This window comes from Notamacropus eugenii, chromosome 5 (genome assembly GCF_028372415.1).
Source record: "Notamacropus eugenii isolate mMacEug1 chromosome 5, mMacEug1.pri_v2, whole genome shotgun sequence".
Classification (NCBI taxonomy): domain Eukaryota; kingdom Metazoa; phylum Chordata; class Mammalia; order Diprotodontia; family Macropodidae; genus Notamacropus; species Notamacropus eugenii.
Window position 1 is genome coordinate 146,836,183 of NC_092876.1, and position 25,955 is coordinate 146,862,137.

The 25,955-nt window shown below is 38.0% G+C and overlaps 1 protein-coding gene across 1 annotated transcript in view; it reads right to left on the bottom strand.

Annotated features, from left to right (window-relative positions):
• ACAT1 (acetyl-CoA acetyltransferase 1) overlaps positions 1 to 25,601 on the bottom strand; it is a 34,460-nt gene extending 8,859 nt beyond the window's left edge. The window contains exons 1-8 of the mRNA XM_072611187.1: positions 24,914 to 25,601; positions 13,769 to 13,816; positions 12,304 to 12,421; positions 10,128 to 10,223; positions 9,260 to 9,360; positions 5,940 to 6,083; positions 3,104 to 3,254; positions 2,060 to 2,155 (exon numbers count right to left, since the gene is read on the bottom strand). Of these exons, the coding sequence (XP_072467288.1) occupies positions 2,060 to 2,155; positions 3,104 to 3,254; positions 5,940 to 6,083; positions 9,260 to 9,360; positions 10,128 to 10,223; positions 12,304 to 12,421; positions 13,769 to 13,816; positions 24,914 to 24,985 (826 nt within the window). The 5' untranslated portion in view covers positions 24,986 to 25,601. The remainder of the gene's footprint in view (positions 1 to 2,059; positions 2,156 to 3,103; positions 3,255 to 5,939; positions 6,084 to 9,259; positions 9,361 to 10,127; positions 10,224 to 12,303; positions 12,422 to 13,768; positions 13,817 to 24,913) is intronic.
• Between the last annotated feature and the right edge of the window lie 354 nt (positions 25,602 to 25,955).

Below are 25,955 nucleotides of genomic sequence, written 5' to 3' on the forward strand. Positions count from 1 at the left end.
CAGGCAGAAAAGGGGAGGTAAGGGGCATCCTGATTGTAGTTGGGGCCCTCCTGGGGATAGTCACTTGGGGAATGGCTGAAGACAATATACGAAGGCACTTGAGAGAAGAATAGAAGGTGCTCTCCAGACACCTGAAGGTCACTTACTGCCAAAGGACTTGACACCTTAGCCAAAGGACAAAGAACTCTTGGGGCCATGGTTATGGACAACCACTTGCCTCCAGAGTATCTTGTATCCTTCAAGAACTTTTCCTGTTGCATGTGGCTATACCCCTTCCATAAAGCCTACAAACTGATGGATGAAGATGAAGACCTGTGATAGCAAGGTTGCTGACCTCGTAACTAATTTATTCTGTCACCCCAAGCTTTTTGAACAACCTGTTCCCCTAGGCCAGGGAACCTGTGGCCTTAAGGTCACATTTGGCCACCTAGGTCCTTGGATATGGCCTTCTGAGTCCAAATTCTATAGAACAAATCCTTTTATTAAGGGGATTTGTTCTGTGAAGTTTGGATTCAGTCAAAAGGCCACACTTGAGGACCCAGGGGGCCATATGTGGCTTCAAGGACACAGGTTCCCCACCCCTGTTCTAGGCCCTCCCCACCAACTGGGGAACTTAGACCTGCACTGCTTTTGAAATTGACTATCTTATGTGTGTGATAGAAATTAAAGTACTGTGATATTGCATGAACCGCAGGACCTTCTAGGCCACTGACAAGTCATTAAGTTGGGATAAAGTTAGGTTAAGACCTCCTCTTTCCTCCCCCATTCACTAATACATCTGTAATGCCTACTTACTGAAGGAGACTACCTGAGAAGGATTTTGTCAACATGCCAGTCAGGGGTGGTCTCAAAGACCAAGGGATGGATTGCTATAACCTTAGGCCTCGTGGTCTTGAAATCACCACGACAGTTTCCCCTTAAGGGAGGCTGTACCCTATAAAATCTATGCATGGAAACCATTGTTGTAAGATTAGGCCTGATGGTCTTGAGGCCATCATGACAATCTCTCCTTAAGGAAAGCTGTAAGCTTATAAAACATACTTATGGAAAAGTTCTGACAGCAGTATTTTTTGAAGATTAGTACTGCTGTGTCTCCCAAATGATATTCTGTCTACCACTAGCTTGCATTTGTTTCTCCCTGATAAGAAAACCCCCAAAATAATATTTTGTCTATCACCAGCCTGTTTTTTCTCTGTGATAACAAACTCCCCCAAATAATATTTTGCCCTGACTTGATATGCAAATAGACTAGTTTCAAGGGGGCCACCCAAAACAAGAGCATAAGAACTCTACCCACAGAAGGATATATTAGAGTATCCTCTCCCCTCCAGCAGAAACACACTGCTCCAGCAGGAGCATCACCTCCTACTGAATGGGCCTGTATCTCTTTGCTCCCCAATGCAGTACTGCCCTTACATGAGTTAAACTCTATGCTAGTGTATACCTGAGTTGTATAATACGTCCCCTCCTTTCTCTCTTTCCCCCTCTTCCCCAATGCTTACAATAAAAGCTTTGCATTGAACTGACTCACTATTTTACATGTTATTCTCAACATCCAAACAAGCGAAGGCAGTGTTTGCCCTGACACCTCTGGCTGGTCCATGGGCTTTTCCTTAGACATAAACTGAGTACCCATACAAGGACTCAAACAACTGACAGCTGCATCTCTACTGGGAAATATGACACTGAGCCCAGGTGGAGAAAGCAAAAGTCAACAGGGAAACCCTAACCAGAAGAGCCAGAAAACAAACATCATTTTGTATTTTCACATATTACTTGATTCTCTAGTCCTAGTGAGATTATGTATGATTCTTTATACCATCATTTTGATAGATCACCATTATGTACTATTACATTTTTAGGGGCTAAGGGGGGGAGGTTAAGTGGTTTGTCCAGGGTTACACTGTTAGTCAAGTGTCTGAGGCCACATTTGAACTCAGGTCCTTCTGACTCCAGGGCTGGTGTTCTATCCACTGCACCACCTAGTTGCCCCTTGTACTGTTACATTTGACTCACAAATAAAGAAAAAACTATGAAATAAATAATTCTTAAAACTAACCATTTTCTCTTTGGAAAACTGTCTTCAGCTTTGGGACTTTACTAAAATCAACACGTTTGTATTCTTCATCTTCTGTTACCACGATGTCTGATTTACCTTAAAGACAAAAACTATAAGGTTAGAAAAAATAACAATGAACACATAGTAACATAGTATGTTTGAATCAGAAATTCATTTCATAAACAACCTATTATGCACTTAATACTTTTCCTTATAAGACTATATACCCTAAACTTGAATTAGTTACATGTAATCTGTTGTACTAAAATAATGTCCTACACTGAGGGGCTTAAATTAATTTAAGTTTAAAGAAATAGAATTTCATTATACCTGACGTCCACCTAGACTCACAGTAAAAAAGTCCAATGTATCATATAAGACCTGAGCTTAAAAAGGGTAAGAATCTAACAAGAATCTCTGAACTGTAGACTCTGCTGGTCCTCAATTGGCATGAGAGTAAAGATAAGTGTACTTATTTTTAACAAAAAACAAAAACAAAAATGCAACCTATTAAATATCAATACTTTGTCCATTACAAAGAAAAGTTGTAACATATAAACTAAAACTTAAGTCAACAAGTGATTTAACAGATCACAATCTATTTATAAAACATCTTAGATATATTTATAAAACATCTGTTAAACCTGAGGACAAATTTCAGGGGGTTCATGAAATTTGATGGGGGGAAATAATTACATCTTCATTTTGATATAATTGGATTCCTTGGTACTCCTTTTTATTTTTTTATGCCTTTAAAAAAATTATTCTGGGAAGAGGTCCCCTACAGTTTACCAAGCTGACAAAGGGGTCCATGACACAGAAAAGTGAAAAGTGAAGTCCCTGCCTTCAGGGAGGTATCATAGAAAACCCCTCGCTTGAGAGTTGCTTGAGGTTGTAAAGATGAAGTTTCTTGCTCACAGTCACAAAACCACCAAGTGTTAGAGGCAACATCTGAACCTAATTCTTCCACACTTCAAGTCCAACAACTATATCATACTCCCTCTGAACTATGTTTAAGTATATTTGGAAACATTATGCTTGTACCTTTTTGTGAAACTGTAACAGGAATAATTTCATCTCTAAATACTCCAGCTTCCCAAGATGCTTTACTTCTGGCATAAGAATTTATGGCGTAAGCATCTTGTTCTTCTCGTGAAATGTTAAGTTTTTTGGCTGTATTCTCAGCACAGTTACCCTAATTTAAAAAAAAAAAGTGGAAACAAAGATTTATTTTAGCATATATACTTAGAAGAACATCTGACAACAATTCACTCACATTCTTAGCTGCTCAAAGAGATGCTTTCAATTAAACTACATCAGTCACTCATGGCTCACCTTAAAACATTTCAACACATCCAGATATTTTTAATGTCAGCCAGAGCATTATGAAATGTTAGAACAGTTAAAGTCCTGAAGACCATCTAAGTCCCAGAAAGTCTGCAGGATTAAGCCTTTACGATACGGTTCTAGCCTTCCTTTCCATGATTTATTTTACATTACTCCCCTCCTTCTGCATTTGAGCCAAATTTGCAGACTTGCTTTTCTTTGAAATTTACATTCTCTCACCTCCATGCCTTTACACAGTAGCTTTTCTGAACCTTTTCATCCCTCAAGACTACCCCTATGATTCTACTTCCCCCACCTCCACACACTCTCAGCTAAGAACAATGCTATATTTTTCACTGAAAAAAATTGAGGCTATTCCCCAAAAGCTCCATCTTCTTCCCTCCTCATCACTTCATATCCACTGCCTTTCACCATTATCTCTCCTTTCACCACTGTCTCATGAAGACAGTTTTTTCTTTCTCCTTACCAAAGCAAACCCCTCTACATGCACAAATGATCCCATTCAATTCCATCTTCTTTATCAGTTAGTCCTTTTTACCATCCTCACTCTCTCATTCATCTTCAATCTCTCTCTGCTTCCCTACTACCTAACAAATATTCCCACGCTCCCTCATCCTCATTTGAACTATCCACCACCACGAGCTATTAGTCATACATCTCTACTCCCTCTTTCATGGCTAAACTCTTTGTAAAAAAGGCCATCTGCAGTTGGTTCTTCTACTTCCTTTCCTCTCACTCTTTTAACTCTCTACAGCCTGGCTTCTGACCTCATCATTCAGCTAAAAAAATGCTCTCTCCAAAGTTACAATCTCCAAAATCACCAAATCCAATGAGTGGCCTTTCCTCAGTCCTCATTTTCCCCCACCTCTCTGCAGCCTCTGACACTGCTGCTCACCCTCTTCTCTTAATATTCTCTTCTCTCTGGGTTCTCATGACACTGCTCTCTCATAGTTCTGACTCTTATCTCATTACTCCTCACTCCCCTTTGCTGGATTCTGCATCCAGGTCATACCCATTAACCATCGGTGTGTCTCAGTGCTCTGTTCTGTGCCTTCTTCTCTTCTAACGCTTAGCCTATTTCTCTTAAGGATTTCATCAGGTAGTTTCTTTCATAATACCTCACACTCTTGCTCTAGAGATCAAGAAAAAAATTTTTTTTTAATTTGGTACCTAGTAAGCTGTTGCTGTATAAGACTATAAGACTAGCTCCATAAGGTCTGAATTGGTTTTCACAATATGAACTAATTACTGGAAGGCCAAAATCATTAGATTTTTGTCAGGTTTTACTCAATTATACTAACTAGCAGGCTTCAGCAGCATTACCTAGAGAATTTTCACAACTGACTTGAACTTTGGGTTAGGGTTTGGGTTTAGGGTTAGGATAGATTCAATTATCATGTCTACATAGATGATTCTCAGAACCACTTACCTTATCCAGCCCTAACCCTTCTCCCAAAATGGTCCCTCCTATCAAACTTCTCTATTACTATTTAAAAGTACCACTATCCTGCCATTCAACTAGGCTCACACGTAGGTGGAATTCTCAACTCCTCAGTCTCTCACCTACTTTATCCAAGCATGGTTACCAAATCCTGTAGATTGTACCTATTCCAGGAGCAACTGGGTGGCAGAGTGGATAGAACACCAGACCTGGAGCAAGGAAGACCTAAATTCAAATTCAGCATCAGACATTTACTAGCTGTGTATCCCCAGGCAAGTCTCTTAAACTCTATTTGCCTCAATTTCCTTGCTCGTAAAAAGGGATAACAATAGCGCCTAACTCACAGGGCTGAGTGTGTTCATCCTTAGTTGCTGAAGAAGACCATGCCATCAGAGAAATAATGACATGACTTGCACTTGACTCTGTTTTGAGTAATGGAGGGCTGTGCAGGTCACCAGCCTTACTTCTCCTCCAGAGCCATCTGAGTCCAGCAACCAGATATTCACCAGGATGACTGGAGATAACCCAGGATGAGGCAACTGGAGTTAAGTGACTTGCCCAAGGTCACACAGCTAGTGAGTGTCAAGTGTCTGAGGTGAGATTTGAACTCAGGTCCTCCTGACTCCTGCACTGGTGCTCTATCCACTGCACTACCTAGCTATCCTCCATCTCACAGGGCTATTATAAGAATCAAAGGAGATATTTGTAAAGTCCCTAGCACAGTGCCTGGCACAAAATATGCTTTAAATAAATGTTAGCTATTGCTATTATTATTATTGTTATTTTCATTACATAGTAGATACCTGAAAAATGATCATTGGGTTGGAGTAATGACAAATTAAATACTTCAAATACTCAATAAGGTAAAATTTTTGCCACAACTAAGTTTCTGTTGAATATACTTATGTCAATACTCTTTTTAGCTCAATAAAACAGCATCAGATTTAAGCTAAGATTCTGACATGTATGTGAAAAGTATTTCTCCTAAAATTAATATTTACTGCACATCTTATGAAATAGGCAAATATTTCAATAGATACTATAACTCATTCATATTTTTATACTACATAGTATACACATAATAACATTTACCATATGAATTTTATTGTAGACATCAGTTAGTCCATCTTTCACAATTAAATCTTCAAGTCTTACTCCTCCATAAGGAGTTGCTCCTCTGTTCATTACATAGGGAACATTAGACATGCTTTCCATTCCACCAGCAACCATCACATCCTATTTCAAAAAAATGTCATTCAGTAGTTGCAAATAAATTGCTATGAAAAATCATAAATAACAGTTCAACTAGATTAAGTAAACTATGAACACACTGAAAATTTTTAGAATATACACATTCTAAACACTAATATGTAGTAAGAACCATTTGTTTTGAAGTGACTCCCATTAAATGTCACTTATACAAATCAAACATAATTAAAATTACAATCAATTTGAAAAAAAATTCAGGACAGAAAGAACACATAAAGAGAAGGATATTTTTCTTGACAGATTCCTAATGCTTGTTTCTTACTTGACTTACTCTATTTTTAAAAAATATTCTTTTCTAAAAAAATACACACAATTGTTTTTATGACGAAGGGAATGATTTCAGAGAAAACTGGAAAGACTTATAGAAACTGGCATGAAATGAAGTGAAAGGAACCAGGAGGAAAATGTGTATAATAATAACAATATTGTAAAGAGCAATCAACCTTGAAAGTCAGGAAATCTGATCAGCATAATGACCAGACAGGATGTCACGTGACTCATGATAAAACATAGTGCCTATCTCCCGAAAGAGAGGTGATGAACTCAGAGTGCAGACCAAGACATATTTTCTGGACATGGCTAATGTAGAAATTTGTTTCACTTGTCTTTTTATGTTTGTAGCTGAAGTTATTATTTTCTTCCTCTCTTAAGTGGTGGGCCAGAGGGAGAAGTATGGAGGGGAAAGGAAGGTAGAAAAGGATCTCCATTTGGGAAAATTATTTAGTTTTTAAAAAATATTTTTCATTTTAAATAACTTCCATGAAAATAAAATGTATGGATTTCTATTTCATTTAAAATAAATGATTTGGCTATCAGAGAAAAATAACCAAATGCACAAAAGACTTATGTATTAAATAATATAAATGCAAAATCTAACTTCCTCTAGTGTTCTTTGTTCTCTCTTCTCAAACATTTTACTGTTTCCTCAAACTGTCACCTGTACCTCCATACTTAGAGCAAATGACATGGCCTAATATCTTACTGAATACAGAGATTACTAATCCCTTTAAAGTCTCTCAGTATAACTACAAACTAGGTTTTTTAAAAATATTTTTCATTGGAAATAACTTCTATAAAAATAAAATATACAGATTTGTTTCATTAAAAATAAGCAAGTGTATGCTATCAGAGAATAATAACCAAATGCATATATATAACTTACTGTATTAAATAACATAAACGCAAAACCTAAAGAACACTTCCTACAGTGTTCTTTTTTCTGTCTTCTCAAACATTTTCCTCTCTTCAAACTGTCACTGTGCCTCCATACCTAGAGTAAATGACATGGCCAAATACCTTACTATGAATATAGAGATTAGTTATTCCTTTAAAGCCTCTCAATATAACCAGTGTAACTACCCACTATAGTGTCCTCTAGTCCTTTCTTAGAGGAAGAAGTCTCCCTACTCACAATAAATAATGAGCCTTCTGCTTGTACCCTCACTCCCATCTTCTCCCATTAACTCTAGGATTTCACTCTCGCAATTACTTCAAACCCTCTTTTCAGCCTGGCTTTCTGGCCTATAAGTATGTTCATGCTCATGAATCAGATGGTCTCTGAGATCTCTTATAGCATTAGAGCCATGTATGATCTCTTGACTGCTGTATCCATCAACGTGCCACTCAAATGTAATTGATTAACACTGTGAATTGCTAAGGTACTTATGACTGAATATGATTCTTCAGCTTCTGGGAAATAGGCACACAACAGTGGGATAGGACCCTCAGTGAGAACTGCTGGTTGGAGGGTATTCAGTGATACAATGAAGATACTGAACAGGTATCATATTAGCCTATGGACAGTTGAGAAAATGTAAAGTACAAGCCAAGATATAATGGATGAGAAAAAAACAGTAATTGCATCATATGAACTGTCTGAAACATTAGTACATTCCACCATCTCCAAAACTGTAACTGCTATAAGGCTAGCAACTAGTTATGAAATCTTCTACCACGGAAGGCTAACCAAGATGGTGACCTGAACTACGGCAGGAAAACTAGTTACCCCACATATGCAATAACAAAAACCTAAAAATTGCACCAGACCAAATAATCACAAAGAAATCCAGTGAGAAACCAAAATGACTTCATCCAACCTAGAATATTTCACAATCAGCCAAATGCCCACAAACAATAAGAAATGGGGTTCCCCAGAAAAGCCAGGCCTCCAGAGAAGTCAAACAAGACAGGAACCTCTAGTATGACCAGAGACAGGCCAGAGATACCTCTATGGAGCTTTGTATCAAGAGCCAAAAAGAATGGAGAGCTCCCACAAGAATGTCCCAGGGTAGTCAGAAATCTATAGCATGGACCTTGGAAGCAACCAGAAACAACAAATGTGAACTCCAGACAACATATTCCTAGGAGTTCCAAGGTCTTTGGCACTCTGCCTAACCCAAAAAGAAGAAGCAGTAGTTGAGGAGGCATACATTAAGTAAAGAGGGTAAAGATATTTGTAAAATGTAGGGGGGAAAAAGGTATAGAATCATATATCAATTATCTGCATTGCAAAAAAAATACCTGGCAAAATTTTCTCAAAGTCATAGATAATAAACCAATTACACAAATAAAGAGATCATTCATTAAATTCCTTGTACCGAGGCAGCCATGGCAGAAGACCTAGAACTCGTCTTGAACCCAAGGACATCCAGGTTTCAGTCCTGCCTGACACATACTGAATGTGTGAGTCTGGGAAAGGTTCTAACACTGGTAACAAAAAACAAACAAAAAACAATGCCCTGGAAGCCAAGGGTTCTCTGTACTGGAGAATCTTATTCAGTCTTGGCAAATGTATTCATTTCTAATAAGTGTTTTAAATTTTCACTCTCTTTGGACAGCTGCTATAGTGTACTTTCATTATTTTTAATCTTGACCTGTGCCCACATTGGTCTACTGAATCCCAAGTGAGGAAATTCACTCTACCAATGGACAAAGGGCAGTACTCTGCAATGTAAAGTCAATGAGTTTGACTGGGGCAAAGAAAGGCTAAGTGCCTTGCCCAGGCTCACACAGACATTATGTATCTGAGGTAAGACTTGAACCTAGGTTTTTCTGACTCTGATGCCAGCTCTGCTATAGCAGACTCTTAACTCTGATGCCTCTGCTATTTCATTATGAAATTTAAAAGCAAGTACTCCTCTTACCTGATGGCCACACATTAGGTTCTGAGATGCCATCATAATAGATTTCATTCCTGATGCACAAACTTTATTGACAGTGGTGCATGGAATAGAGATGGGCAAACCTAGAATAAGGATAATTAAATCATTCTCCCAAATCACTCAGATACTTTTTACCAATTAAAAATCACTACTAATTATGTAAGTGTTAGAATAAAGCTGAACTTCCTGTAGCATACATGAATGTTCCCATGCCAGTGTGCAATTTTAGTTCTGGATAAAATGAGCAGTCTACTACAGATAACACATCCTGCCTCCTCCCCCTGCCCCTTCCCTCTTCCCTGAAAATATCTAATCCAAACTCATCATTATAGACATAATGAAACTGAAGTCCAAAGAGGCTGAATTATAGGTCACACAGAAAACCTGGAGTAGAGACTAAAAGCAGGATTCTTTACTTCTAGTTCCATATTCTTTTCTTTTTTATTGTACCATAATACCTCACTAACAATATTCCATCAGATTATAATGAACTATTTACATTACAAATATCCATATAAATAATAGCTTGCATTATTGCAATTTTAAGATTTTCTAAACTTAAGAGCTTTTTTTTAAAAAAATCAGGCCAAGATTTTCTTACTCTAAGAAATTTCCTCTACCAACAATGACTGCTAACTGTTCCACAAATTGCAGTCGTGGAGAGTTGCTTACAGCCCTAAGAGTTGGAGTGATTTGTGCAGACTCTCACAAAAAGTGTGTGGCAGATAGGGCACTTGAAAACAGGTCTTCCCGTCTCTGAGGACAGCTCTTTGTACACTTTACCAAATGCTTTTCTCAGAAAAAGGAACTTAGGGAAGCCCAGGAAAAGTAACCAAAAAACAAATCATACCTGCTCCAAGCACAGCCTGCCTCGTTGGTGCTTGTCCTTCACCCCCCTGCAGAACATTGCCCATGTAGGCTTCGTTGATTTCTTCCTTGGGTATTCCTTAAAACAAAACAATTGGCATGTCAGCATTTTATAAAATTCAATGAATAATTACCACATCAAATAATGAAGTACTTAGCCCCACTGGTTCTAAGTACTAATTCTCATTTATTCAGTTTTAAGTTTTGTCCCCAAAGCAGCCTAACACATCTTCATAAAAAATAAGAGGCTTAGTTAATTTAAATTTTTTCTTACTTTCCTACTTTTCAAAAGTATTTCCTGCCCACAAATGTTATCAATTGTGTCTTGCACACAACAGGCACTTAATAAACACATTTTAAATAAAAAAGTATGTATTTACCTCAATAACCTAATTTTATCATTTCAAAGCAAAAAGGATACTCAATACAAAAATCTATCTAATTCAGGGCATAACTGTATAAGAGACTTTCTGGCTCACTCATTCATTTCAACCTCCCAATAGCAGCACCATGATGGTGATGAAATTCTTCAACCTTCTAAAACTCCTCTGTGATTGTACATTATTCGAGTTCTTGTCATGGGATCTCTGACTGAACTTTTTCTTTTCTTTTCACTATTTCTTTTTTACTTTTTAACCCTTCTAGACTGAGGAACCCAAGATTTGGACTCCAGTTCTCTGCTTCTCAATCTTTACATTAACTTCTTTGGGGAACTCATATTTTTATAGTGGCAACTCTCAACTTTTCATAAATGAGTCCTAAAACTCTGTCTCTAGCCCTGACCCTCTACAATCATCTCCACCTAAATTATTTTCAAATGTCTACTAGTCCGTGTCAAAATGCAAAGATCTGTAATTTCATCAGTGTGGGAACTACCCCCACTGATACAGATCAAAACATCTATAAGTTTGTAAATAAATTTTAAATATGTTCTCTCTCCTCTCTAATCCCACTAAGACTTAAAGAAGTCAAGTGATTTGCCCATTGGTAATACAACTAATAACTGTTAGAGGCTGGATTTCAAACCCAGATCTTCTTGATGCCAAATTCAGCACTCTGTCTACTATATCATACTTGCCTACGGGTTATTTACACTTTAGGCAGGCAATACCATCAAGCTCAACATTTCAAACTTGAAATTCCATTTTCCTCCCAAAACTGGATTCTCTCATGATTTTGCTATTTCTGGCAGTAGTACCATTATTCTTCTAGTCACTCAGACTTAAAACCTGAAACAAATCTTCCCTCTCCATTCCCCTGCTTCCCCACAACACCCCCCCAACCCTTTCACTCATCAGCCTCCAAGTTGCATGAATTCTTTCTTCAAAATGCCTCTTAACCCCCAGCCCAGTGATACACCACTGACTTTCCACTGCAGACTTAGGACTGCCCAACCTCTGACCTCAGTTCTCCCTTTTGGGGACAAAGAATATAAGTAAACCTCATTATGAAGCTATACTCCTGATATCAGTACTTTGTTCTGAGTCACTGCCTCCATCCAATGTTCCAGAGTCTTTGGCCTTTGTTCCTCAGTCTCCTAGTGTAGGCTTAGGATCCCAGCTGTCTGAACTACCTTGCTCCTCTTCCTTCAACGACTTCCATGAAACACATCTGGTCAACCTCTAGATCCTTTTCTATCTAACTGAATTCTTATTTCTAATCCCTGTTATAACAGTATCATGCAGCATTTATTATATATTTGTCTTGTTATTTAGCTTATAAATCCTGGAGAGGCAGGCTGCATTTCATTACTTCCTCTTTTCCTAATAGTACCTGGCAGAGCATTATGTAATTAGGAAGGAGCTGATAATGTTTATTAAGGGAAGAGAGGGGAAGAAAGGAAGGGAATGCATATTTATTAAGCACCAACTACGTAACCAGACACTGTGCTCAGCACTTTACAAATATGATTTCACTTGATCCTTGTAACAACTCTGTGAGGTAGGTATGATTATTATCCCCATGTTACAGCTGAGAAAACTAAGGCAGATGAAGGCTAAGTGATTTGCCCAGTCACAGAGCCAGTGAGTGTCGAAGGCTAGATTTTAACCTCTTACTTCATTCCTTAATTCTTACCTCATGCTCATAGTCCCACCCACTATAACACAATCTCCTTCTCACCCCTGCTTTCTCTTCCCAAGCACAAAGTAGTTACATACCTGCTGCTTCAATGGCTCCTTGAATTGCTATGGAACCAAGTTTAGTAGCTGGAAGTGAGGAAAGAGATCCTAGAAAAGATCCAATAGGTGTCCTTTTGGCGCTGACTATGACTACTTCCTAATAGGACAGAATTTAGTAAAAATTACCTAAACAATAGTCCTAAATTATTTTATAAATTAACATATATAAATATACCTAAGGAAGAAAAGTATTTTCAAGATTCCCCAAACTGTCTATCATTCAAGAAGACAAATCATATCATACTTAATACCAAAAAACTTCTTGGCCACTGGGTGCCACACATAAAAACTTAAGACAAATACAGGATATCACATCTGATTGACATATATCCATTATTTTCCCCAATTTTCTTCTGCATTTAGTTATGTGCTGGTAGTCAACAAAGCAAGTTTAAACACAGAAAATAAATAATATTCTGAAAGGGTTACTTTGCCCTTTCTTAACTGAAAAATAAATAAATACTTCCATTTTAAAGGGTACCCTGCACTACAGGAATGCTTGGAGAGAGTCCTTAAGACTGCGAGCAATCCGTTCTCCTTGTAACAAAAGCAAGGGTACTCTCCTTCCACTGACTCCAAACTCTCCTATTTAGCCCTAGACAAAGTGAAGAATTACTGTTGGCAGAAAAAATTTATTGAATTACTTCAGAAAGAATGTAAAAATATCCTGCCAAATCACACATAAAACAATATATTGAAAAATAATAAACAATTCTCCTTTACATACAGCCCTTCGTAATAAAAGATTTTCTTCACAATACACCCTTCTCATACTCCTCTGGAACTTCCATGATCAAAGTTGTGCTTGAGACCTAGAGAACTACAGATATATGGTGGTAAAAGGGCAAAAGAGAGAAAATTTCCTCTAAGATAAAAGCTATGGAAAGGAACAAGTGCCATAGGTCTAAAGCAGAACATTCTGCTATGGAAAGGGAGGTATCTTAGAGCAAAATGGGCCAAATATTTCATTTCCTAACAATCTAAGAATTCAGATTTTCCTTAAGACATAACGGACAATAATCCAAAATAATTTCAAAGGAATTATGATGAAAAACGCTGTTCACCTCCAGAGAAAGAACTGATGGAATGTGAATACATATCAAAGCATACTTTTTTAAACTTTATTTTCCTTAGGTTTTTTTTCTTTTTGTCTGTGTTTTCTTTCACAATATGGAAATGTTCTGCATGGCTGAACATGTATAACCTGTATCAAATTGCATGACTTCTCAATGAGGGGAGAGGGAAGTAAGAAAGAATTTAAAAGTCAACATTTTTAAAAAGAATGTTAAAAATTGTTTTTACATGTATTAGGGAAAGATAAAATATTAAATAAGACATAAATACAGAGTGATCATAGAACTAACTTGCTATATTAATTGATGCTGAAATAATCTACATTTTATTTTAAATCGAGATGTCAAAAAATATGGACTTCAGTACTTACATTCAAACTGGTACTCGGTGAATAGCTCCGGTGCACAAAATTCAATTCCTGTAATGGAAATATATTTATAAGTGTATAATACAAATAATGTCAAATACCAGGACATTCTGTCTCAGAAAATCACCTGGTTACAAGTTTAAAAGTTTATCATCCTGAAATTTGTGTATGTTATATTTAAACTGGACAAAAGCATATTTATTTAGTTGAAATGTAGTCCTGGAATATATTAAATGTCTCTAGATGATTTTCTATAGGCAGCCTTAACAATTCATCTATTTACTACATAAAGAAAAATTTTTTTCAGATGAGCAAGGATAAACGATTTCTTCTGTCTTTGCCTTCCTACTCTACTCTCAGGAGTGGTTGCCAAAAAAATCAAAATATAGAAGTATAGATCATTATTTTGGAAAAAGCAAATTTTTTCTTTATATGTAGAGATTATTCAATCTTTCCATTTAAAAAAAAATCAGCACAGTGATTCAATTAAGTTCAGCTGCCAGCTGGGACCTTCTCCTCTCAAACTACCTTTCTGTTGGTATGCATTTTACATATACTTAGAGATGAACATGTTTTTCCCTCTAACAGAATTTAGTTTCTTAAAGACAAGGATTATTATATTTTCTTCTTTATATCCCAATAACTAGGCACAGTGCCAGGGATTAATAAATAAAAATAAATTAATAAGTGCTTGATTGAAAAAAAATTGAGTGCTTACTATATACAAGACTCTATATTTAAGTGCTGGAAATACAGAGAAAAGCATAGCCTTAGCCTGAAAAAAACAGAAAAGATATTTGTTTCTCAGCTCTACCATTCAAGATCTACTTCCCAAGGAGGTCAAAGATAAAAGGAAAAGTTCCACATATGCTGAAACATTTGTAGCAACAAAGAACTAGAATCTTTGACCATCAATTTAGAAATGTCTAAATCAATTGTAGTAATAAAAATGCGATGGGGTATTACAGTGCACTAAGAAATAAAGAATATAAATACTGGTGGTGGGGGAAGAGAGGGAACATGGAAAATATTAATACTTTAAGTGAAAAATTAATTAAGCTGAATCAGGAAAACAATATACACCAAGAATATGACAACGTAAAGAAAAAGAACAAAAACTCATCTGAACACTATGTAATTATAATGAAAACATGACCCTAAAGAGGAGGTATAAGAATACAACAACCTCTCTTCTTTATGGACAACACTGGAGTTAGCCTTCAATGGTGGAGGAATACTGGATATGGAGCTACTCGGAAGCCAGTATCTGGGTTCAAATTCCCACTCTGATACACAAGCTGTGTTCTGAACCTAGGCAAGTCACTTAACTCTCTGGGAAATTTTCTTAAGACAGTAAGTAGTAGAGAAGGTGTAGATATGCATAGACAAAAGGAGTTCCTTATAGTAACGAAGTCACAAGCCAAATTCCGTTCCCAAATTGCATTGAATACAGAGATTAGTTATGAGCATATTGTAATTTTTGTTATATTAATCTAACTAATAACATATTAATCTATGAATGCTAAATATATTTCTCTATGTAGAGCTTTATTTTTTTTTCCTTCAGTCATTATCCCTTTATACTTGTCTTTAAGGTCATGTAAACTTTCTAGTTAAATTCTCAAATATCTGATGATTTTTTCATTACTGAAAAGTTTCTTTTTTTAATTCTTGTGTGGTGGGGATGGGAAGCACTTACTAAGCACTTACTGCAAAGAAATGTGCTAAGAATTAGGGATTTAAATAAAAAAGTGTGACAGTTCCTGCTCTCAAGGAGCTCACATTCTAATGGGGGGAAAAAGATGGATTCAGAAGCAAGTCAGATGGAAAAGTCCCATGGTCCTTAGGAGGCAGTGACACAGGAAATTTTAATGCCTCTTCTTTAATGTGATTTCCAATGTTAAACCATATTTGTTTCTGAGGATGAAATTTTAACAATGCCAAAGACTTTGACTTTAGTAACAAGAACTTTCACTTCTGGGTTCTTCAGCTGCTATGGCTGTAGCCTCTCCAAGAACAAATGCCAGGGTGCATCTCTGCACAGGTAGCTTCCCAGGACAATGGCTGTTGGCACTGAACTGGAAGCACTGTTACTCCCAAGGTTCTTTCTTCAGGCTCTTGGGCTGTCTCCATCTAGGTCTGAGGGAAGTCTGTCATTAAGATGGTGATGGTAAGAGTGGCAATGGTGGTTTGACATGACAGAAACTTGCTGCTCTTTTTTATTACATTTTTATATTTATTGCTAGTAAATGAGAATGCAAATGATTTTTGGGGGGGTGGGGTTAGTCATATCCTGTGAGCCTGCTGGAATCTAATGCAGGGGTGGGGAACCTTTTCATGTTGGAAGGCAGCATTAATATTTAGCTTAGAATAATTAATATTAAAAATAATTTATTTAGAAATTTAGCTTAGAATAATTAATATTAAAATAAGGCTGCATTCAAGAAATTTCAATTATATATACTTTAAAATGTACACTATTTGTAAAAATCTAACTACCCTGTACTTAATTACAAAAAAATGGAAACTATTTGAAAATTTTAAAGCTAACTTCTTAATGACTTTGTTGTATGTGTTTTTTGTTGGAAAGCCTTTGAATATTTGGTTGTAGTATGGAGTCATTGTGACTTTAAGGGCATTCTAGATTTGGATCAAGTAGGAGAATGTAGATTGGCAGCGATAAGTAGTTAAAAAGCAAAAAAGCATTTTTCAGGCATTTTTCCATATTTCAGTTTGATCTTTCTTAGCATCAAACAATGACTTTAAAATGTCATCTATTGAGAGCTCAATCAATTCCATCTGTAGTTCTTCAGAGATCTTGGTGATATCAATTAGATGTGAATAAAATGCTCATTTGAGTGTGATGTCATAATTAGCAAAGTCAGTGAACCTTTCATTATATTTTCCAATTAAAAGGTCTGTAACTGATGTATTCCTCAAATGATTCAAATATATTATACTCCTCATCAACAACCTTACTAACTGGGGAACATGTTCAACCAAAATTTGCTTCTGAAGAAGTGTTTTGAAAAAGATAGCTTTTTTTGAAATGCTTGGACTGTATTTTTTTTTCTTTTGCCACGTATCATATATAGACAGTTTTATCTTGCAAAGAAATATTCAAGTTGCTTTGATTTGACGTTACCACGCAAAAATGCAGCAAACCTACAGAAATCTTCTTTCAATAATTCACATCGCTAATTCTATTCTTCATAAAATGTAACTGTCTATTCTTGCAGAGATAAAATTTGGCTAACACTGGTGCCTGTGACAGTCAGCACACTTCAGAAAGCTTTATACAGAGCAAATTCACACTGAATACCTCATCATTCAACTTTTTTTTACAAAACTGATGAAGCTGACTTGCATTTGCATGAATATAGTTAACAATTTATAACTTGTTGCAAAGTGTCACTTAAAATAGTAGGTTTCACACAGAGATTTTGCTGATGCAAGATACAGTGAAAAGAAATGAGAGCATCTGGATTTGTTAATTTTTTTTATCTGTGCAATAAATTCTTCATGTTTTCCTGTCATGGAAGGTTCAAAGTCCGTACATACATTCACTAAATTTACCAAATTCAGTCCCACTTTACAACACTGAAGATATCCATTCTGTTTGCAAGAATGCCCAAAGCAAGTTACTCTGTGTAGCAAAGAAAATCTTCTGTTATGACCCAAATGAAGTACAAAACCTGTGTCGAGTCAGTAGTATCAGCTAATTCATCCAAAGTGATTGAATAATATATATTTTCCTTTTGAAGTATTGCATAAAATTGTTCTGTTAAGTGGAAGGTTAATTCATGCTACCAATGGTCTCCTTGAAAGACGCAATTGTTTTACTTTGAAATGTTATCAAGGTCTAAGCAATCCTACAACTCTGACAATGCATTCTTTCACAATTTCTACATCACGGAATGGCTTCCCTTTTTTTCCTGAGTATTTAAACTACTTTGTAAGTTGCTTCAGTGGCATTATTTCCAGGTCTAATTGTTGCTGCTTTTGAAAGAATTGTCCTTGCTTTTGTTTTTCATCTTTTAATTTATGCAATACAACCTTGTGTCTCTAGCCCTAATTTAAAATATTTGCGGTCCTTATGAGTGTTATAATGCTGATGAGCACTGAATGTCTTTAATGTTGATATTGCAATATGACAAAGCAAGCAAATTATCTTATCTTTAACAGAAAAAAGATAATATTGCAATTCCCAATCCTCATTAAAAAAATCTGTTTTCTTCCTTAGTGTTCTCTTGGTCTCTTTGACATGATGCATTATTAAACAGACAGAATTAAGAAATACTGTCCAGCTGTATAACTATTCACAAATTCCACTTCAAACAGAAACACAGTACACCACTGTCAAAAGCTGGTAAGAGATGGGCGGACTCAAGCCCCATAAACTCTTACCAACCAGCTTTGTATGGCAGTGGCATCAGTCTGCAGGGAACTTAGAATTAAAACATGAGTGTAGCAGCTGTCAAGTTAGCGCTTATAGCTCACTAATGTTCTAATCTGGAAGGATTATTTCATTGAAACTTATTTTATCCTTTAGTATTTTAAATACATTTATTTTAAAAATAAAATAAAAATCTAAAAGATGGACAAAAATGTGTTAACAAAAATAAAAGGATTTGTTCTGTAAAATTTGGATTCAATCAAAAGGTTGCACTTAAGGACCTTGAAGGCCACATGTGGCCTTAAGGCTGCAGGTTTCCCACCCTTGAGCTAATGTTTCCACGAATATTGTTTGAGGCAATTGGCTTTTCTAAATACAGTATCTTGTCTGCTAACTTATATCCTTCATTTAAGATGTAAGCCCTTCTAATATTTTTCTTTCTTAATTGCAATTGCTAGAATTTCAAATATAAAATAAAAGAAATGAAAAGTATTTGTTCTACCGAAAACCTCTTTCTCCACCACTCAGTATGTATTACTATCAACAGTAAAAACAACAAAGCCTCTGATTACAAAGTGATTTATCCCAAAATAAATATCTACATGCAACTGAAACCAGAATTATCTTTCACTAAATGTGTGCATTTAAAAAAATACTAGTGTCCCTCAATGAAGACCACCAATGAAGACCTCCCTGTGGATTTTATCCTATTTGTCTATCCTTCCTATCTCTCCCTAGTCACAGCTCCGCTCGTCAGTTTCTAAAAGAGTAACCACATACCTTCCCCTTCCATACCCAACAAGACAAGTGCAAACACAGATGTACTTGCTATAGAAGAAAAAAGAACCTTTTTCCTCAAGATGTAGAGGGCGAACAGAACTCTAGACTAAGAATCCAGCTAATGTTGGAATTAACATGCTACAGGCAGTAGGATGCCATTCAAAATTATAGGTGAGCCTTGGTAGAAGGAATTTAATGAAATCACAGGTCTATAACTTAACCTTCCTCCTTCCCACCAAAAAAAAAAAATGGACAAGACACTGTGCAAACACAAGAATTTAAGCGTTTCCTGCCTTATAGCAATCATCAACATTATTTGGTACTGGTTAAGAAATAGAGTGGTGAATCAGTGCAACAGGTTAGGTACATAAGATATGGTAGTCAAAAACTGCTGGGAAAACTCGAAAATAGGATGGCAGAAACTAGGCACAGACCAACATCTCACACCTTTTACAAAGACATGGTCAAAATGGGTACATTATTTAGACATAAAAGGTGATACCATAAGCAAATTCGGAGATGAAGGAATAGTGTACCTGTCAGATCTATGGAGAAGGGAAGAATTTATGACCAAATGAGAGAGAGAACATTATGAAATACAAGCTGGATAATTTTGATTAAATTAAATATTTTTGTACAAACAAAACCAAGGCAACCAAGATTAAAAGGAAAGCAGAAAGCTGGGAAAAATCAGCGTTTTTGATAAAAGACCTCATTTCTTAAATATACAGAGAACTAAGTCAGTTCATAAGAATACAAGTCAAATAGGCAGTTTTCTGATGAAGAAATTAAAGCTCTCCAGAGTCATGAAAAAATGGTCTAAATCACTATTGATAAGAGAAATGCAAATCAAAACAATTCTGAGGTACTGCTTCCCACCTATCAGAGATTGGCTAATATGCCAGAAAAAGAAAATGATAAATGTTGGAGAACAATGGGAAAGTTGGGATACATTAATACACTGTTGGTAGAGTTGCGAACTGATCACTGATCTAACCATTCTGGAGAGCAATTTGGAACTATGCTCAAAGGGCTTTATAAAACTGTGCATACCCTTTGATCTAGTCATTATCCCAAAGACATCATAAAAAAGGAAAAAAGGACCCATATGTACAAAAATATTTAGAGCAGTTTTTTTTTGTGGTGGCAAAGAATTGTAAATTGAGGGGATTCCCATCAACTGTGCAGTGACTGAACAAGTTGTGGTATATGAATGTAATGGAATACTACTGTTCCATAAGAAATGAGGAGCAGGCAGACATCAGAAAAACCTAGAAAGACTTACATGAACTGATACTGAGTAAAGTTAGCAGAACCAGAAAAACAATGTACACAGTAACAACAACATTGTGTGATGACCAACTTTGGTAGACTTATTTCTTCTCAGAAATACAAGGATGTAAGACAAATCCAAAAGACTTAAGAAGGAAAATGCTATCCACATCTAGAGAAAGAACTATGGAGTTTAAATACAGATCAAATCATACTATTTTCTGTCTTTTTTCTTCTTTCTCAGAGTTTTTCCCTTTGGTTCTAATTCTTCTTTACAACATGAATAATGTGGTAATATGTTTAATATGACTGTACTACAGCCTATATCAGATTGCATTCTACCTTAGGGAATGGGAGGAGGGACAGGGAGAAAATTTAGAATTGAAAATCTTAAAAGAAGTGAATGTTGAAAACTAAAAACAAATAAACGCAATTTTTAAAAAGAATTGGAAATTGAGGAGATGCCTATCAACCGAGGACTGCTGTACAAGTTGTGGTATATGAGTGTAATGGAACACTATTGTGCTATAAGAAATGATAATGGGTAGATTTCAGAAAAACCTGGAAAGACTTACATGAACTGAGAACATTATACACAGTAACAGCAACACTGTGAAATGGAATCAACTTAGCTCTTCTCAGCCATACAGTGATCCAAAACAATCTAAAACAACTCAATATGGAAAATGCTAACCATACCCAGAGAAAGAACTACAGAGTCTGAATGCAGACTGAAGCATGCTATTTTCACTTTTTATTTTTTGGGTTTTTTTCTCATGGTTTTTCCTTTTTCTTCTCATTCTTCACAACATGACTAATGTGGAAATATGTTTAACATGACTGTACATCTATAACCTATATCAGATTGCTTGCTGTCTTGGGGAGGAGGGTAGAGAGGGAGGGAGGGAGAAAAATTCTGAACGCAAAATCTTATAAAAATGACTGCTGAAAACAAATTTGAAAAAATAAAATACTTATTTTAAATGGAAAATAAATAAATTATTTGAATGTTGAAAACTATCTTTACATGTAATTTGAAAAATAAAATACTTATTTTAAATGAAAAATAAATAAACAACAATTAATTATTTTCTTTAGCAGAGTTCCTGCCTTCAAAACACCTGTTTTCCTAAGAGGGGAAACATAATGTATACAGAATTACATAATATATAGTATAGTAGGAGCAACTGAAGAGATCAAGACAAACTGTTGTAGGAAACTTTGCGTAGAAAAAAGGAAAAGGAAACAGGGAGAGGGGAGGGAAAGGAGATGCAGGAAATAAAATTCAGCTCTTCGCAGGACTGGCAACTGAGCTGGGCCTGAAAAGTAATTTGACAGATTTCATTCCTGGCAAAGAGCAGAGGCAGGAAAAAATGTTGTCTTGAAATAATGAGTCATCCAGGGAGGATCATACCATAGCACAACTTCAATTTCAGCTACTAGCTAGCTTTGTGACCCTGACAAGTCACTTAACACAATCTGCCTCAGTTTCGTAATCTATAAAATGGGTAAGAAATAATAGCACCTACCTCTCAGGATTATTAGGATGAAATGAGATAGTATTTGTAAAGGTGTTTTGAAAGTCTTAAAGCTCTTATAAGTATGTTATTTTTAATATTATTATTATTGTTAAATACAGCTACAAAGGTAGATTGGAGCCATACTGCAAAGGGGTTAAATACCAGGAGCATGTTTTTCTTATACATAAAAGGAAACCACTGAAAATTTTTATGGAGTGACATGATCAAGGACATCTCCTTGAAGGGTTTCTCTTCTTACCACCTCTATTTTTTCTCTACCTTATTCCTTGGAGATTTTATAGAAACAATTCAACTATCACTTCTTTGTGGAAGACCCACAAATTTTTTTCTCTCCAGCCTTATCATCCCTCTTCTATGATGAATTCATCTTTCAGCTCCAAAAAACTATATTTTTCACTTGAATGTTGTTCGACAGGTCTAAAAATAAATTTACCTTATTTCCTTAACCCTCTACCAAAAACCAGCTTGTCCTAATTTTCCTACTTCTATTACTCACACTATTTTCTCCCATCACCAAAGTTTGACATTACTTTTGATGTCTGAGTCTTATGCAAACACAACTGTAAAATCACCTCAACTCCTACTATAATCTCCCTTTTCTCGTGTCCCATTGATGCCATTAGAGTACAGGACTTTAATTTAAACCTAGACAATAAGAATACCACTGTCTTACAATATTGCTGGTCTGTCTTTTCCTTTCTAATCCATTCCTAAATACTGATGCAATATTAAAACAACTCAAATGGATCTGTGATCTCATAACTTTGGATTTTCCCTCTAATAATGCAGATCACAGCTAATCCATATCTGATCATCCTGTGGTGTGGGATGCCTTCTTTAATTTCTCTTGGTTATCATGAAGATATGGACATTCTGGCTGTCGAACTGTCATCCCTTACCCTTGACATGAGACCAACTAAACTTTTTTTAACACATTTTTCTTAATGACATCCTTTACTCTTGTTCTTCAAAGTTGCTTGTGTTATGTCCTCTCCATTTCCTTCTGTATTTTCCCTACCTCAGAAGTATAACAATACCACCAACATACTGCTAAAAAAAACAATACTGGTTTTAAAAAATGCAGAGGTGTGGGGATTAAAAGAATTTTGCAATCTTGTAATGATAATCCAGTCAGCTTTCCTCCTCCTGCTGAGTTCAACTTGTCCATTTATGCTGTCTAAACTATATAAATTGAAATTCCTCCAACTATATCAATCTGAGAATATATCCATTCTTCATCCCTTTGGTTTTTCCTTTGTGGACTAACTGGTCAACTTTTTCCTAGAAGTTACAAATAATAATGTTCTGGAACTTGGTGCAACCAGTGCAATCTACAAACAGGAGCACCTGCAAGATGCCAGCTTCACTTAGGAATCTTCCTTCAACTTAAAGAGTGTTTTACATAATTCCTCCATTACGCTGGCAAACAATGTTAGGCAATATATCTCTCCATATTATTTCACCTAATGTTTATAACCAGAGAGTCAATGAACAATGTTACTTCTATTCTATTTCAAGGAATCTTGAATGACTTAGATATATGGAAGGGAGACATCTTGTTAGAAAAGAACCTCTAAAATACATCTTTTACTAGATTAATTTTCATAAAATATCATTCACATTCAGTCCCTGTTTAAAAACTTTCAAACCCCTTTCTACTATCATCACCTTCCCCCTTCCTTAGTCTGATACTCAAAGCTTTCCCAATTTGCTAGTTGCTAAAGTATAAACAGTCCAAGCCCTTAAAGAGCTGGATTCTACTGGGTCATGCATCACCAGTGAAGCTTCTTTTGATTCCCTCCCCATACTATAAGCCAATGCAAAAATGCTCCCTCCCTCTTCTTATTTCCCAGCTTTCTAATGGCAATCCACCAGCTTTCCTCCTCCTGCTGACTTCAACTCGTCCAACTTGTCTTGTCTGTCAGTCAAATCTTTTATTTCAGAGTTAAGAGGAAGGAAAGGAAATAAACATTTATACAGCACCTACCATGAGCTAAGGCTGGGCACTTTGCTAAGTACTTTTATAACAACCAATTAGTCTCATATTAAGTATAAGGAAAATGAGATCTCAGGTCATTAGTGGCAGAGCTTGAATTTAGATCCAAGTCTGATAAGATCCTGTTTTTTCCCCCACTATGCCAAGCTGTGAAATTATTCTGTACTAGAGGTATTCAGTACAAGTCTTAACCTCCCTTACAATACTGGATGTTCCTTGTAAGAACTGCATTTCATAGACCTGTATATTACACAATGCTCTTCCCTGCTGTACTCAATCTACAAGTACTGAAAGGACTAATTAAAGGTACACAGGATGCCAATATTTCTTCAAAAATATTCTTTTCAGGAGCTTCACAGTCTCCAAGGAGGCTATATTCTTTTAGTCTTCTCATCATCTGGCATACCCATCTCAAAAGTACTAGATTTAAATGAGGAGGATAAATTGTAGCCCAAAAACCCAAAGCTGGAAATCCACGGAACTCCTCCAGTAGTCCCTGCACTTCACGACTTAACGGACAAGAGAAACAACAGGCTTCCGTGGGGTCCGCAGCTCGGCCCCGGGGCTCTTCGGTACGGCCAGCGGTCCAGGCAGCTCCCGGCAGCCAGGGGAGGGAGAGGGTGGTGCCCCGGACAGCCGGGGTGGGTCTGGGAGGTTAGAGGCAGGAGACGCGGAAAAAGAAATTGCCTTTCTTCCGGGAGGTGGGGGTGGGGGGCACCTCCACCAGCACGCCCCACCCCCCACGCCCGGAGTGCTCTACCCCGCTCACCTTTTCGGAGGGAAGCCTTTCCGAGCCTCCCCAGTTGTCAGCGCATAAAACATACCTTCCATTGGCTCTGTATACGTTTCCCCCCTCCCCGCTCAACTGCTTCGCAGTGCCCGGCACACAGTAAGCGCTAATCGAAGGCAGCGGGAAGGGAGGGGTGAGGGAGAGGAGGAAGGGTCTTACCCATCCCCCACCCCACTCCAAGGCTTGGCCCAACAGCGCCAGGCCGGAGAAAAGCCCAGTCACACGTCCGGTCTCATCGTCCTCCCCCAGGTGCGGAAACTCTTCTCCCGCTGACGAAGCCCACCAGGCCAGCCCAGGGGCAGGGGAGCGGGGGAGCCTCCGAGCCCCGCCCGCCCTCCCAGGGGCGCTCACCCGACCCCGGGGGGCTCCTCACCCGCAGCAGCTTCCGGAGGGGAGGACAGGCCGAGAGACACCCCCGGCCCGAAAGAAACGCCAGCGGGGCCATGTCTCCCAGCTACAGCGGTTGCCAGCGGCGACGCCAACGGGGGGCGCTAACCCTCCAACTAGTCAGCTGAGGAGGACGAGGAGATAACGGAAGCCACCCCGCAGGCTGCCGGCGTCGCTTGCGGTCCTTCGACCTCCAGCCGGAACAGTCTCCTTTACCTCCAAGGGGACGGCCAACCACGCCCCTCGCTTCCACCAATAGGGTCGCGGCTCCCAGTTCAGAGAGCCGCCATTGGCTGATAGCCAGAAAACGGAAGCTTGGGACACGGCCAGGAAAGAATTCAGTGCCGAACTAGGCGAGGAGTGGGGAGCAGGGGAGGAGCCCAGGAGGCGGGCCGCGGCGGGCCCGGTGCCCTGGCCTGGACGGGCCCACCCTAGGGCCCTCTGAGCCCTGGCCTCCTTCTGTAAATGTCGTCCTGAAACACTTCAAGTCCCGCGTTGAGGAATAAAGTGTCTGTAATTGAGATAACAAGATAGGTAGCCTGCCACCCCGGCGGAGGTCCCCTGCGTGCCCAGGGAGGAGATGGTAGGAGGTAGTAGCACGGCTGGGCCACAGGAGATGCCAGCCGCCCTTGGCAGTCAGAGCTAGGAGAACCGTTCCCTGCCGGCTGTTTGGTGCCTCGAGCCACGAATCCCAACAGACGGAGTAGGGGAGTCAGGTGACACTTTGGGGGGGCAGGTCCGGTTCAGGCTGCCTTTGTTTACGAAGAAAGATTCCTGGCCGGGGGCTCTGGGCTTGGCTCTGAGCGTGGCTCAGCCCGCCCTAATCTGCGTTTTCTCCGGGGCAGGGAGGGAAGGACGTTACTGAAGGGCTAGGATGATTCGGAGCTGGCGGCACTTCGTGTTGCCTTCGGCCCTCTGGTTCCGACCGTGCAGTCGTCTTAGTGAACCACTCCCTGGTATGACACTCAGTGATATGGGGGAAGGGGAGAGAGGGATGGAGGGAGCCATGGAGAGGAGCCTGGAGGGGA